The sequence below is a fragment of the Aethalodelphis obliquidens genome, unplaced genomic scaffold (genome assembly GCF_003676395.1).
Source record: "Aethalodelphis obliquidens isolate GAN/ISIS:26980383/991018 unplaced genomic scaffold, ASM367639v1 scaffold33, whole genome shotgun sequence".
Lineage (NCBI taxonomy): Eukaryota > Metazoa > Chordata > Mammalia > Artiodactyla > Delphinidae > Aethalodelphis > Aethalodelphis obliquidens.
In genome coordinates this window covers 13,262,916-13,276,326 of record NW_020837977.1, presented here as the reverse complement: position 1 = coordinate 13,276,326, position 13,411 = coordinate 13,262,916, and the positions used below count along the sequence as shown (strand labels likewise).

Here is a 13,411-nt window from a genome sequence, read left to right as displayed (position 1 = left end):
CTGGTTTCCCTGCACAACGGGAGGAAGCCACATGCCAGAACTGAATGGAAAGTAGTAGGTCCTGAGCTCAGAAAGTTGAAGATTTAAATAGCTGGGGCTGAAAACACCGGTAAACATCAACTAAGAAACCGCGGAGAGCCTGCAGGGCACTGTTGAGGGGCCAGGGAGATGGAAGGTCTTGAATGTACATAATTTATTCCAAATCAGTACTTACTTGAGCTGGTGAGCAGCACTCTGTCTTACTCAATCTCATTCTATCCTTATTCATCATCTCAAATGTCTCACGGAGCACAAGACCATTCCAACAACTGACTTACTAACACAAATACTGCACTATCTCTAGAAGAAAAAATAAATACAAGTTGCTTATAAGCTTTGCACCTTCACATACATTAATTTCACCTTAAAAATGTCCTACTCTACATAACCTTACAGAGCAAAAGGGTAATTTTGTTTCACACATAAATCGACTAGTACCACAGAGGTCATCAGTAACTGTATCTTAGATCTATGTCAGCCCTCGAGGCCTCCAAGTGTATTTACTGGTTAACAACTAAATAGACGGAGTAGCTAAAACCCATAAAATAATCCAATAAATCTGAAAGTGCCAGAAAATAGAGAGTGCAGACATAGGTCTACAATTATATTGTCATATGGTTTTTGACAAAGGCACCAAAAGCAATCCACTGACGAAAGCCAAGTCTTTTCAACACATGGTACCATAACAAGGGGATACCATAGGGAAAAACAAAACACGAATCCAAAATTGATTTGAGATGGATCATAGACCTAAACACTAAAACTACAAAATTTCTAGAAGAAAATATGGGAGGATAGCTTTGTGACCTGGGAATAGGAAAAGCTTATTAGACAAGATACAGAAAACAGAACCATAAAAAAAAAAAAAAATCAACATTAAAAATACTCGCTCTTCAAAATATTTTATTTAAAAAATGAAATGGCAAGCTATAGACTGGGAAAAATATTTGCAATATATATACCTGAAAAAACTTCTATCGAGAATATATAAAAATTCCAGCTCAGTAACAAAAGGACAGAAAAGCAATAAAAATGGTCAAAAAAACCTAAACAGAAACTTCACAAAGGAAGCTAACAATGTATATGGCCAATAAGCACAAGAAAAAGTACATGACATCAGAGTCACGAGGGAAAGACAATTTTAAACTACAATGAGAAGCCACTGAACACCCACCAGAATGGCTAAAATTAAGAAGACTGACAATCCCAAATGCTGGTAGATATAGAACTACTAAAATTCCCACACAGTGTTGGTGAGTTAAATTAAATTGTATAACCACTCTGGAAACACTTTGGCAGGTTTTTATTTCTATTTTTTAAATAAAACTAAATATACACCTACCCTGTAACCCACTAATTCCTCTCCTGGGTATTTGCTCAAGAGAATGAAGAAATATGTCCACCAAAAGAAAGAAAAAATACTTCTCCAAGAGTACAATATTCATAGACTTTTCTTCATATTAGTCCAAACTAGGGAAAGGTCAAGGGTCCATCAATAAAAGAATGGATCACACGTTGTACTATGGTCACACAATGAACTACTTGGCAATGAAAAGGAACAAGGTACTCATACCAGCAACATGGATAAGCCTCAAAAATATGCTGAGTCAAAGAAGGCTTCCACAAAAAGTACTCACAAAATGAAGTTCTAGAACAGACAATACCAATCTACAGTGAGAAAAGTTAGCACAATGGTTGCCTCTGAGGGCTGAGGTGGTAGCAATGAAGAGGGTTGAGAGAATTTCCTGGAACCATGGAAATATTCTCCATCTTAGGTTGGGTTACACAGATGTATACATTTACAAAGACTCCTCAAATCATACACTAAGATATGTGCAATTTACTGTATGATAATATTACCTCAGTGGGGGAAGGGGGCAGGGGACCATAACAAATGCTGAGCTCTAATAACAGGCATGCATACATGTTTAGGAATGAGGTATACTGATGTCTACATCTTACTTTGAAATGCATAAAAGAATAGATTAATTGTTGAGTATGATATAAAGCAAATATATGAAATGTTAACCACTGTAAAATCTGGATGGGATCATCATACAATTCTTTTAGCTTTGGTGTATATTTTAAATTTTTCCTAATAAAATGTTAGTTTAAAAAAACACAATAAAGTACTTAGGTTAAATCTAATAAAAGAGGCATATCACTTTTGGATAAAATTATAACAATTCATTGTAAGACTTAAATAAGTAGGAAGTTACACTATGTTCATGTACAGGAAGACTCTATATAAATGTGTATTTGTCCCAAACTGTTCTATAAATTCAATACAATCCCAGTCAAAATCCTGAAATTTTTTCATGACACTTAACTTGAGCAGATTCTAAAAGGACACAGGCAAGGAAATGTGCAAAAACATCCAGGATAATGATGAAAAAGACAGGGATGTACTTGCCCAATTCCACGTGCCAGGAACGAAACAGAGCCACAGGTATCTACACACAAGAGGTGATACAGCAGATTAGTGTAGAAAGAAGACACTTCAATTAATGGCACAGGAAATTTTCATTATCCATTCTTTAAAAATATTGAATCAGGGGCTTCCCTGGTGGCGCAGTGGTCAAGAGTCCGCCTGCCGATGCAGGGGACATGGGTTCGTGCCCCGGTCTGGGAAGATCCCACGTGCCGCAGAGCGGCTGGGCCCGTGAGCCATGGCCGCTGATCCTGCGCGTCTGGAGCCTGTGCTCCGCAACGGGAGAGGCCACAACAGTGAGAGGCCCGCGTACCGCAAAAAAAGAGAATACCAAGAGTCCTACTTAAATTACGGGTTCACTGCAACAGGTGATTCACATTCTCCAAGCCTGCTTTGTATAATACGTGGTGACCTGCTTGCTATCCAACGAAGCCATGAAACCTTCATAACTGCTTCGCCAATGGAGACCAAGCACTGTGCATTAAAAGACAAGCCTTTGGAGTTTTTCAAAAGAAAAAAACGTGAACACGAAGAACGGAAGCAATTATTAACAGCCACTACTTCATGCTCTCAGTGTCTGCACTGAGAGCATCGTTCTTAGGGGCTAACCGCATTGCTAAAGCTAAGAAGCCCTTTACTCTTGGTGAAGAGTTGATCCTGCCTGCTGCTAAGGACGTTTGTCGTGAACTTTCAGGAAAGGCTGCAGTTCAAAAGGTGGCACGTGTTCCTCTTTCGGCTAGCACCGTAACTAGATGAATTGATGAAACAGCAAAGGATACTGAGACACAATTGTTCGAGAGGATTAATGAGTCGCCGTGGTACGCAATCCAGGTTGACGAGTCTGCTGATGCTGACGACAAGGCAACAGTGCTCGATTCTGTGTGATATATTTTTCAGAAGGATGTGCACGAGGTCATGTTATGTGCACTTCTGTTGCCAACCAACACCACAGCTGCAGAACTATTCAAGTCTTTGAATGATTACATATCAGGAAAACTGAATTGGTCATTTTGTGTCGGTATATGCACAGACGGTGGCTGCCACGACTGGACGGCTTTCTGGTTTCACTACTCGGGTCAAAGAAGTAGCTTCTGAATGTGAGTCTACGCACTGTGTCATCCAGAGAGAAATGACGGCAGGCTGAAAAATGTCACCTGAACTTAACAACGTTTGCAGGATGTGATTAAAATTATCAAGCCCATTAAAGTACATGCCCTTAACTGCACGTCTGTTTGCGCAGCTCCGTGAGGAGATAGGTGCAGAGCACACACGTCATCTCTTATACACAGAAGTGACATGGCTTCTAAAGGCAGATCACCGGCCAGAGTTTCTGAGTTACGAGAGCCACTCCAGAGATTTCTTTTAGAAAAACAGTCACCACTGGCAGCACATTTCAGTGACACAGAATGGGTCACAAAACTTGCTTACTTGTGTGACATATTCCACCTGCTCAACGAACTCAATCGGTCACTTCAGGGGAGAATGACAACTGTGTTCAAGGCGGCAGATAAAGTGGCTGCATTCAAAGCCAAACTGGAATTATGGGGGCGATGAGTGAACATCGGGATTTTTGACATGTTTCAAATATTAGCAGAGATTTTGAAAGAGACTGAGCCAGGGCCTTCTTTCTCCCAGCTGGTGTATGATCCCCTATCTCAGCTTTCAAAAGACTTTGAGCATTACTTCCCAACCACAAAAGACCCCCGAACTGGGAAGGAATGGATCCGCACCCCCTTTGTGGATAAGCCAGGTGAACAGACTTTCGTGCTAGAAGAGGATCAACTGCTTGAGATCACAAATGACGGTGGCCTTAAAGGTATGTTTGAGACAACTTCAAATCTCCATACGTCTGGATTAAAGTCAAGACGGAATATCCTGAGATTGCCACATAAGCACTGAAAAGCCTGCTTCCGTTTTCAGTGTCCTATCTTCGTGAAGCAGGGTTTTCTGCAGTGACAGAGACCAAAAGGAGATCGCGGAGTAGACTAGACACAAGCGACACACTTCAGGTGTCACCGTCTCCCATCACCCCAGATGGGACCATCTAGTTGCAGGAAAACAAGTTCAGGGCTCCCACTGACTCTGCATTATGGTGAGTTGCATAATTATTTCATTATATATTACAATGTAATAATAATAGAAATAAAGTGCACAATAAATGTAATGTGCTTGAACCATCCCGAAACCATCCCCCTGCCCCCGCACCCCGTGTCTGTGGAAAAACTGTCTTCCATGAAACCAGTCCCCAAAAAGGTTGGGGACCGCTGCTCTAGAAAAACACTTAGACATTTATAGGACAGATAACTCTAAGAGTGTTCAGAGCAGCAGTTTTTGAAAGAAGAAAAATGAAAACAAAGTGGTCTTGGACTCCAAAATGGCTCAAGAAAAAGTAGCACATTCATACAGTGAAGAACTATATATATGAAAACAAAGAGCCAGTTTGGTACAATCTCAAACAGTGTCGAATTAATGGGCCAAGTATGAACCTATTCATAAAACTTTTAACATGTACTAAACAAGTGTATATGTATGTATGTATATATATGTATATATTTATGTTTCTATACATAGAGATATAGATATACTTCCTAAGCAATTTTCGTATATATGGCATTTAACAGCAGATATATTTTATGCAAATGGATATACAATATATAATATGCAACATAACATTATACAACATATATTACATATTGCAAAGAAATGCATGACAATGATTATCACAAAATATTTAAGAGCGGTTGGAAAGGGATAACACAGGACAGGAGAAACCAAGAATTTGGTAACATTTTACCTCCTCATCTGTATGGTGGATACGTGGTAACCACTGCATTGCTCTTTATATCTCTGTAAACGTCTTAATATGTAATATTTCAAATAGATACAGTTTTAAAGAGCAGCACATAGAAATATTTGTATTCTGAAAGTTAGAGAGATGGCACGCTACCAAAAAGCATAAAGCATGAAACAATTTATAAATACTTTATAAAATTCAGTAAGTGACAGCCATCTTATTCAAATTGATTTGATTCAAAGAATGGAAAAGTTAAATGTTAGGTATTCTTTCAATCAACACTCACAACACAGATTTTTATTTTCATGTAAGGGAAAGAAATTAACTTCTAAATAAAATTTACCTGTGAACCTAAGACCAATCAAAGACTTTCCAGGAGACCCATTCAGGAAAACTGAATTAAAACAGAGTGTGAAAGATAGTGTCAGAAACTGTATATTAGCAATATAATAAACAAGAACCAGAAGTTAGAGACAGGAGAGAACAAGACAGCACCGAGTCTGCACTAGGGAAGGACAGCAAAGGCTGTGAAACCTATATAAGATATGAGAAATGGCAGCTATACAATACTGGTGACAGAATAAAATTATTTTCTCAAGTCATATTTTCTTACTCAAAATTAAGACTGTTGCTTGCTGGCTTCCGTACAGAATGAGTCACAGGGTTAAATCTGTAGGAACACATGCAGGAGAGAAATGCTGGCACCTCTCCAAGTACAGCAATAATGGTTTCCACTCTAACCAGACACCCTCCCGCCCACCACCCCCAGTCCCACCTGCGTTAGAGCACAGAGAGCCTCTATGGCACATGAGACCATGCTACAGCCAGAACGACTAGGCAAGCCACCTGGAACTCGCAGGGGGCCAAAGAACAGCCCCAGTCCTTCAAAAGATCTTATGTAAATATCTTTTCTAAAGATTTATTCACCAAGTAAAAATGCTGGAGAGGGTGTGGAGAAAAGGGAACCCTCTTGCACTGTTGGTGGGAACGTAAATCGACACAGCCACTATGGAGAAGAGTATGGAGGTTCCTTAAAAAACTGAAAATAGAATTACCATATGACCCAGCAGTCCCACTACTGGGCATATACCTGAGAAAACCATAATTCAAAAAGAGTCATGTACCACCATGTTCACTGCAGCTCTATTTACAATAGCCAGGACATGGAAGCAACCTAAGTGTCCATCGACAGATGAATGGATAAAGAAGATGTGGCACATATATACAATGGAATATTACTCAGCCATAAAAAGAAACGAAATTGAGTTATTTGTAGTGAGGTGGATGGATGGACCTAGAGTCTGTCATACAGAGTGAAGTCAGTCAGAAAGAGAAAGACAAATACCATATGCTAACACATATATATGGAATCTAAAAAAAAAAAAAATTGGTTCTGAAGAACCTAGGGGCAGGACAGGAATAAAGACGCACCCGTAGAGAATGGACTTGAGGACACGGGGAGGGGGTAGGATAAGCTGGGACGAAGTGAGAGTGGCATGGACATATATACACGACCAAATGTAAAATAGATAGCTAGTGGGAAGCAGCCGCATAGCACAGGGAGATCAGCTGGGTGCTTTGTGACCACCTAGAGGGGTGGGATAGGGAGGGTGGGAGGGAGACGCAAGAGGGAGGGGATATGGGGATATATGTATACACATAGATGATTCACTGTGTAATACAGCAGAAACTAACACAACATTGTAAAGCAATTATACTCCAATAAAGATGTTAAAAAAAAAAGATTTATTCACCAAGTAAGCTCAAAATTTCCTTTGAGTCTAATGGGTTATCTACAGCAAATCTGTCCTCAGGTGTCATCAATCTGATGAGAACTAAATTACACTCACTGATTTGCCATTAAAAGATATCCACATCAGTCAGAGGTAAGCAAGACAACCCCTGAAAAACAAATATTAAATGCAGACCAAATGCCTGAAGCACCCTCATTAAAAAATAATAACGACTGACGAGGAAATACCCCCTTGACTCCCAGCACTACCGGGAGGAAGTGAAATGGCTAAAGCGCTCGCCTCTAGAATAGGTGCCCCTACAGCGGCACACAGAGATGAAGACAGGAAGAAATGAACATCCTAACAGGCAGGGACGCTGGGGCAGGAAACACAGGAGCCAGCCTGAGCACACTCACGTCTCCTGACAGATGGCTGAGGCTTTCCCCAGAGATCTGGGTAAACTGCAGATGGGTTCTATGTACATACAAGATTTATTAAAGGAAGTGAATTTTAAAATGTTCTGTATCTTAGTACAGAATGAAGTCAAACCACGTGGGAGATGCAAAAGTACCCAAGACACAAACTAAGTTGCATATTTTCATGATATTAAAACAGTAGGCACGAGTAGCATCAAAAGATTGAAATATATCTGAGCTCCAGTAACAGAAGATAGCACAGATCTGGGAGGGGTTAGAGGGTAAATCAGCAACTCGAAGGGTGATGTGCATATGGGATACGTACACCCCCAGAGGTAGACAGAAATGTGTCAAGTGATACTCAGAGCCCAGTATAAACATGACCTCTAGAACATCCACTTCACTTAAACAGATGCTACACAATATAACAGAAAATGATTTCTTTAAATAAATCATAACGTTTCAAGCATGCTGTAGCCTGCGTCGCTCTACAGCCTTATATATTCTCCAAAGTTTTATACTCACCTTTACCATTAGAGGTACTTTAATGAAAAATGTGAGGAACAGGAAGGCATGTAAAATTGATTTTAGGGCTATCACAGCTCTGAATAATTCTTTCCATTGGAGACCAGGATTAGAAATTTTGAGTGACCTGCCACATGATTCTTAAATGGATGCGAATCCAGGTCATCAGACTTTCCCAAACTACACTGCATTGTCTTTCTGGAGAAAATAAGGTTTATTCTACTGGGACCAGAGAACGCAGGGGCTAAATTGCCAATACTAACTAAAAATAGAGTGGAGGGCCCACATGACCCTTTATCCAACTTACCCTGTTGGTAATCTGCTGAAAATCAGAACCTCTCATTTCCTAGTAATCTCTCTGAGACACACGATTTTAGAGCAAAGCTAAAGTATGGAACTCTCCTTTTACTTCTTAAGCCAAAAACAGGTTGTTAAAATTGTGTTCAAGAATTCCCTCAGAACATTTTTTAGCCCTTGGTTTCATACAATCTGGCCAGGTGGTCAAAACGCTGTTCATCTGAACACAAAACAGCACACAGTTCTTACAGTGGAAGAATTATGGCGCTCCTATGTTTTCATTCTAGAATGACTGGTGGAGGATTAAGCAACTGGCCCTAACTGACATTCTTTGGCTAAAGAAGGAATTTCACTAAGGCCTCCTCATTCAAGGGCACCATCAGCAATGTATTGTATCTGTTAATTACTAAGTAGTCTAAGAAATACTGAAAGTAAAAAGGAAGGAAAAGAATTCTAAGTGATTAACACCCATCAAATATCTGCAAATGTATAAATTTTACAGTCTATCAATGCACTTAATTCTGAATACAATAAGCCTAAAGAAATAAGACTGCTAGCGGCCAACTCTTACTACTAAATCCAAAACCTTTTGTTAGAGATTTTTAGAGAATTAAACAGCAGTGGCTGAGCATTTTTTTAAGTAGATGTCCATCAATGGGTTTGAGTATGTACAGGGCTGATTAAATTTTAAAAACGAGTTGGTGTTACATAACCTGAAGCTTCAAATTGAAAGAGGAAAAATTGTTCTACAGTGACACCTACTGGTAAAGCATGATGTAGTAGCACGACACTATTAGACAAAATAAACAGATGTTTCCATTCCTGTAGCAAGTTAGAAGCTACAGGGAAAGACTGATTGATATTCCAAAGGGAAAAGCTAAACAAAAACATTATACATACCAGTGTCTGTAACTACAAAATAAGTCTCATTATCCTTTTTAACCAAGATTTTCAAATCAATAAATCTGAAAGAGGTTTCCCTTGGCCTCAACTGGCCGTGCAAGTCAAGATTTTATATGCAAGTTAAAGGTAAAATGTCCAATTTACTCATGTTTGTTTTATATTTTAAAGAATAAAACTGGAAAAGGTAAAACTGAGCTCTGCAAAAAACTAGATATTTAATGTTCTCAATTTAAGTTGAAGAGTTAAACAAAAAACAGACACCTGCTTTAAAAATCCAAGTGTTATGTAAATCCCCAAAGTCACAGTTTCAAAGCACCACTTTTGAAAAAAATGACCACCAAGATAAACAGAAGTCCAGATAATCACATTTTCCCTAAAATGCATGCTTCTAAGGACTGGGTCCTTTTTCCACTGTACTTTCATGCACAGATTTAAGAAATAATAATGTTTAATGTGACCAACGTCATCATCAACTTCAAACTCTCAATGCAAAACATCTCAAAAAACACACTATTTGAGCCCATGTACTTCTCAAACTAAGATTTTCAAATATACTGTTTCACACATAATTTTAGTAAAAGAAAAGTTAATCGGTGTTATGACAAAAAGAACACTTTTCTTAAATAACTAGGTGTAATATGCCACAGAGAACCAGAAGGAAACTTAAAAGATAATCTACTTTAAGATTTCCATAATATCTTATAAAATTAGAGAACCTAAAGTCCAGTACTATAATATAATGATCGAATAAGAGAAAACCTGGGTTTAGTCTTGGGTCACCCATTAACTAGTTCGGTTTCCAAGAAGTACATAACCTTTAATGAGCCAGACAATCTTTCTGGGCCTCACCGTAACACCACAGCTAAAATTTCTTCAGCTTCTATGATTTCCCCAGCACATGGGATTGACTTGGGCATCAATGTCTATACATCAGTGACCCAATAAACATAGCAACGAAAGAGAAGTGGCTCGATCTTTCCGGTACACCCTACTATAAGAAACCAATATAAAAAGATTCACACTACAGTGTAACTGCTCACAACTGAGAGAATCCTCACCATCTTCAGTGCCTTCCGCCTGGCACACAGTCAGAACTCACCATTTACTCAAAAAAATGCTGCGGAAAAAGAATGCTCATTATGTAACACGCAACACTCCAATACCAACTCTCTGTTTGGGGATTTTTCTGGTAATACAGATATTTCTCTCTTTTACATGTTCTCTTTTATACACTACGTCTGTTTCATAACAATTATAGAATCGATGTGTAAAATACTTAAAAGGCTGTAGATCCTCAAATACAGACAGAACTTGCTCTAAAATGCCTGAATATGAAAGCTGGAATATATTCATTTAGGTCCTAACATTTCCTAAATGTATTACCTACCTTTTAAAACTGGTTTAGTTCTTGAACCACTGGAGGTGGGAATATAATACACAACTTCCTAATACTAATTCCCACCAACAACAGGCCATATAATGAAGCAACTGCTTCAGATAGTTAACCCACTCTACCCACTACTGCAAAGGACAAAATGGAACAAAGATGTGCTTTCCTTGTAAACAGCTACAGAAAACTTTTGAAAACAATTAACACTAAAGTCTTATCAGCTTTCTCTGCTTGGTGCTTAAGCTGCCCAATGGGCTCTTCTCATTTAGAAACTTTAAAAAGGGTAGCCAGGGCTTCCCTGGCGGCGCAGTGGTTGAGAGTCCGCCTGCCTATGCAGGGGACACGGGTTCGTGCCCCTGTCCGGGAAGATCCCACGTGCCGCGGAGCCGCTGGGCCCGTGAGCCATGGCCGCTGAGCCTGCGCTTCCGGAGCCTGTGCTCCACAACGGGAGAGGCCACAACAGTGGGAAGCCCACATACCACAAAAAAAATAAAAATTAAAAATAAAATATAACTGAACTCAAAAAAAAATGGGTAGCCAGAGCTGCCTGAGACAGTGCATCTACCCGTCTGCCTGTTTAAGTCAACTGACTGGCATTTAAGGGCAAGTGGCAAAGGAACACAAACTTTTACTTACGCCAAAGGTAAATTAACATGCCTGTTTTGAAATTCAAACTGTACTTTTTCTCTACAAATATTAGTTCTCAGAGTGTAAATTTATGCAATGATTTTAATTGCACTACCATTTAAAGTTATTCATCCACTAATCAAATAATTTATTGAGCAACTATTAAGGGCCAGACGCACTGTAGGAGCTGGGAATAGGGGTGAACAAGGAGTGGGTGAGACAGGAAGGCAATACACGTGAAAATAAATAATGTCGGATAGTGGTAAGTGCCATTTAAAAAACAGTTATTTAAAGTATGACTATAAGGCTTCCCTGGTGGCGCAGTGGTTGAGAGTCCGCCTGCCGATGCAGGGGACACGGGTTCGTGCCCCGGTCCGGGAAGATCCCACATGCCGCGGAGCGGCTGGGCCCGTGAGCCATGGCCGCTGAGCCTGCGCGTCTGGAGCCTGTGCTCCACAACGAGAGAGGCCACAACGGTGAGGCCCGCGTACCGCAAAAAAAAAAAAAAAAAAAAGTATGACTATAGTATTCTGATTTACTTTCTTGATACATATAAATACATTACTTGTAGACCTCAGGAAACAAAGAATCTAAAATCATTTCAAAGAAGAAAGTTTACAGCTCACATTCAATACACATGTGTACTGCAGTTTCAATATCCTAAATATGAGTCAAAGGACGTATAAAAGAAACCGAGAACCACTGAAATATGAGATGAAACAGATTTAAAACATCTGTTCTCCCACTTTCCTGGATAAGCACATGGAAGAGAAAGGTGAATATCCAATAGATTCTTTTCAAAGACAAAGGGAAAAAACAGAGAAGCTCGCCCAGTATTCGCACCATAAGAAAGCTACATAAAAGCAAAAGTATCTAAGATAATCTTCGAGAACATTCAGATCACTCCCACACACTCACCCCTGCAGCCCTCATAGAATATTCTCCTTTGAGTTGCTCTTAAAAGCTGCTGGTTTGGCAGGAACTTATTTTCTCTGACTTTGGCTCATTTCCAAACTCCCCAAAATATGCACAGCAAAGGTAAATTGTTTCTCTTACTTCCATCACCAATTACACGGCAAGCCAAGAAAGAGTAGATCAAAAGATCTCCATCTCGGCTGCGCACTGCAGGTGAAGGATCGGCCGGGAAGGGGCTCCCCGGCGTGACCAACCCGAGGCCGCGGACCCCGCTCGGCCCGGCCCCTCCAACCCGTCCGCCAGGCCCATCGAGCGCGGCCTCCGCCCCGCGGCCAAAGGAGGAACGACGCGGAGGATGGAGGAGACGCTCCGCGGCATCTCGTGCGGTGGACCCGCAGCGCCCGCCGCCCGGGCCCCATCCCCAGGGCCGGCCCCGGCCCCCGGCCCCGAAGCGCCTCTGACCTTTCCGGGCCCCGGGGCTGCTGCTGCCGCCGCTGGTGCAGCTGCTCGGGCTGCTGGAACTGCTGCTGCTGCTGCTGTTGCCGCCGCCGCCCTTGGCATTCTTGCGCGGGGCCATGGCGCGCACCGCTGGAGCAGGCGAGGGGTGGGGGGGTCTCCCTCAGGGCGTGGGGGACGCGGGCGGCGCGGGGCGCGCTGACTGCGTTGGGCACTGCAGCGGGTGCGAGCTGCGGCTCCTGCAGCCGCGCGAGTGTCTCGGCACCGCCCGCAGCGCCTCTAAGGACTTTGGCCCGCGTGCCACCTGCGCGCGCCCGACCCTCGCGTGCGCCAAGCCGGTGACTGCCCTCCCGACGCGAGAGCGCGCCGCTCTCCCGCACGAGGCCTCGCCCCTTCTCGCCTGAGCCCCGCCCCCTCCCCGCCCGCGGAAAGCTGAGTGACGGGACATGAAGCCAATCACAAGGGCTCCTATGAGGGGGACGGAACCCGGCCGCGCTCCCCCACCCCCTACAGATTTAGGGCTGTTCTGGCGCGACGCAGCCGCCTGCGAGCGCGAGCTGCTTTCGACTTTCCAGTCTGTCCCGGTCCTTTGGAACGTGGCAGACGTGGAAGGCGAGAGGGCTCTCGCGAGCGTTGGCGGACCCTGTACGATCGGGATGGGGCGGGGCGCGGGGGCGGGGCGCCGGGGGCGGGACTGGCGACACGTGTGCAACGTCTGGACGGAGCCCACCTCCTCCCGGCCTTTCTCCTGGAATTTTGTTCATGTCCCACGTCTCTGTGCACACAGACGCCAACGGATGCAACCCACCCTTCTTGCGAAAAAAATTGTATTTCGTCAGTATTAATGTCAGGACATTTCTGAAATGGTGATGTTAGGACTAATTA

The 13,411-nt window shown here is 42.2% G+C and overlaps 1 protein-coding gene across 7 annotated transcripts in view; it reads right to left on the bottom strand.

Moving 5' to 3' along the window:
• The window catches only part of ASPH (aspartate beta-hydroxylase), a 386,751-nt gene extending 373,834 nt beyond the window's left edge, over window positions 1-12,917 (bottom strand). For 2 of the 7 annotated variants that reach the window (XR_003437357.1, XR_003437358.1), the window contains exon 1: window positions 12,533-12,871. Coding sequence is in view for 5 of the 7 variants with exons in the window: in XM_027128024.1 (XP_026983825.1) it covers window positions 12,533-12,647 (115 nt within the window). In the remaining 2 variants the exon portion in view is untranslated. Of the gene's footprint in view, window positions 1-12,532 lie in introns of all 7 variants that reach the window. The other 5 variants (XM_027128025.1, XM_027128023.1, XM_027128024.1 and 2 more) reach the window with 4 other exon arrangements.
• Between the last annotated feature and the right edge of the window lie 494 nt (window positions 12,918-13,411).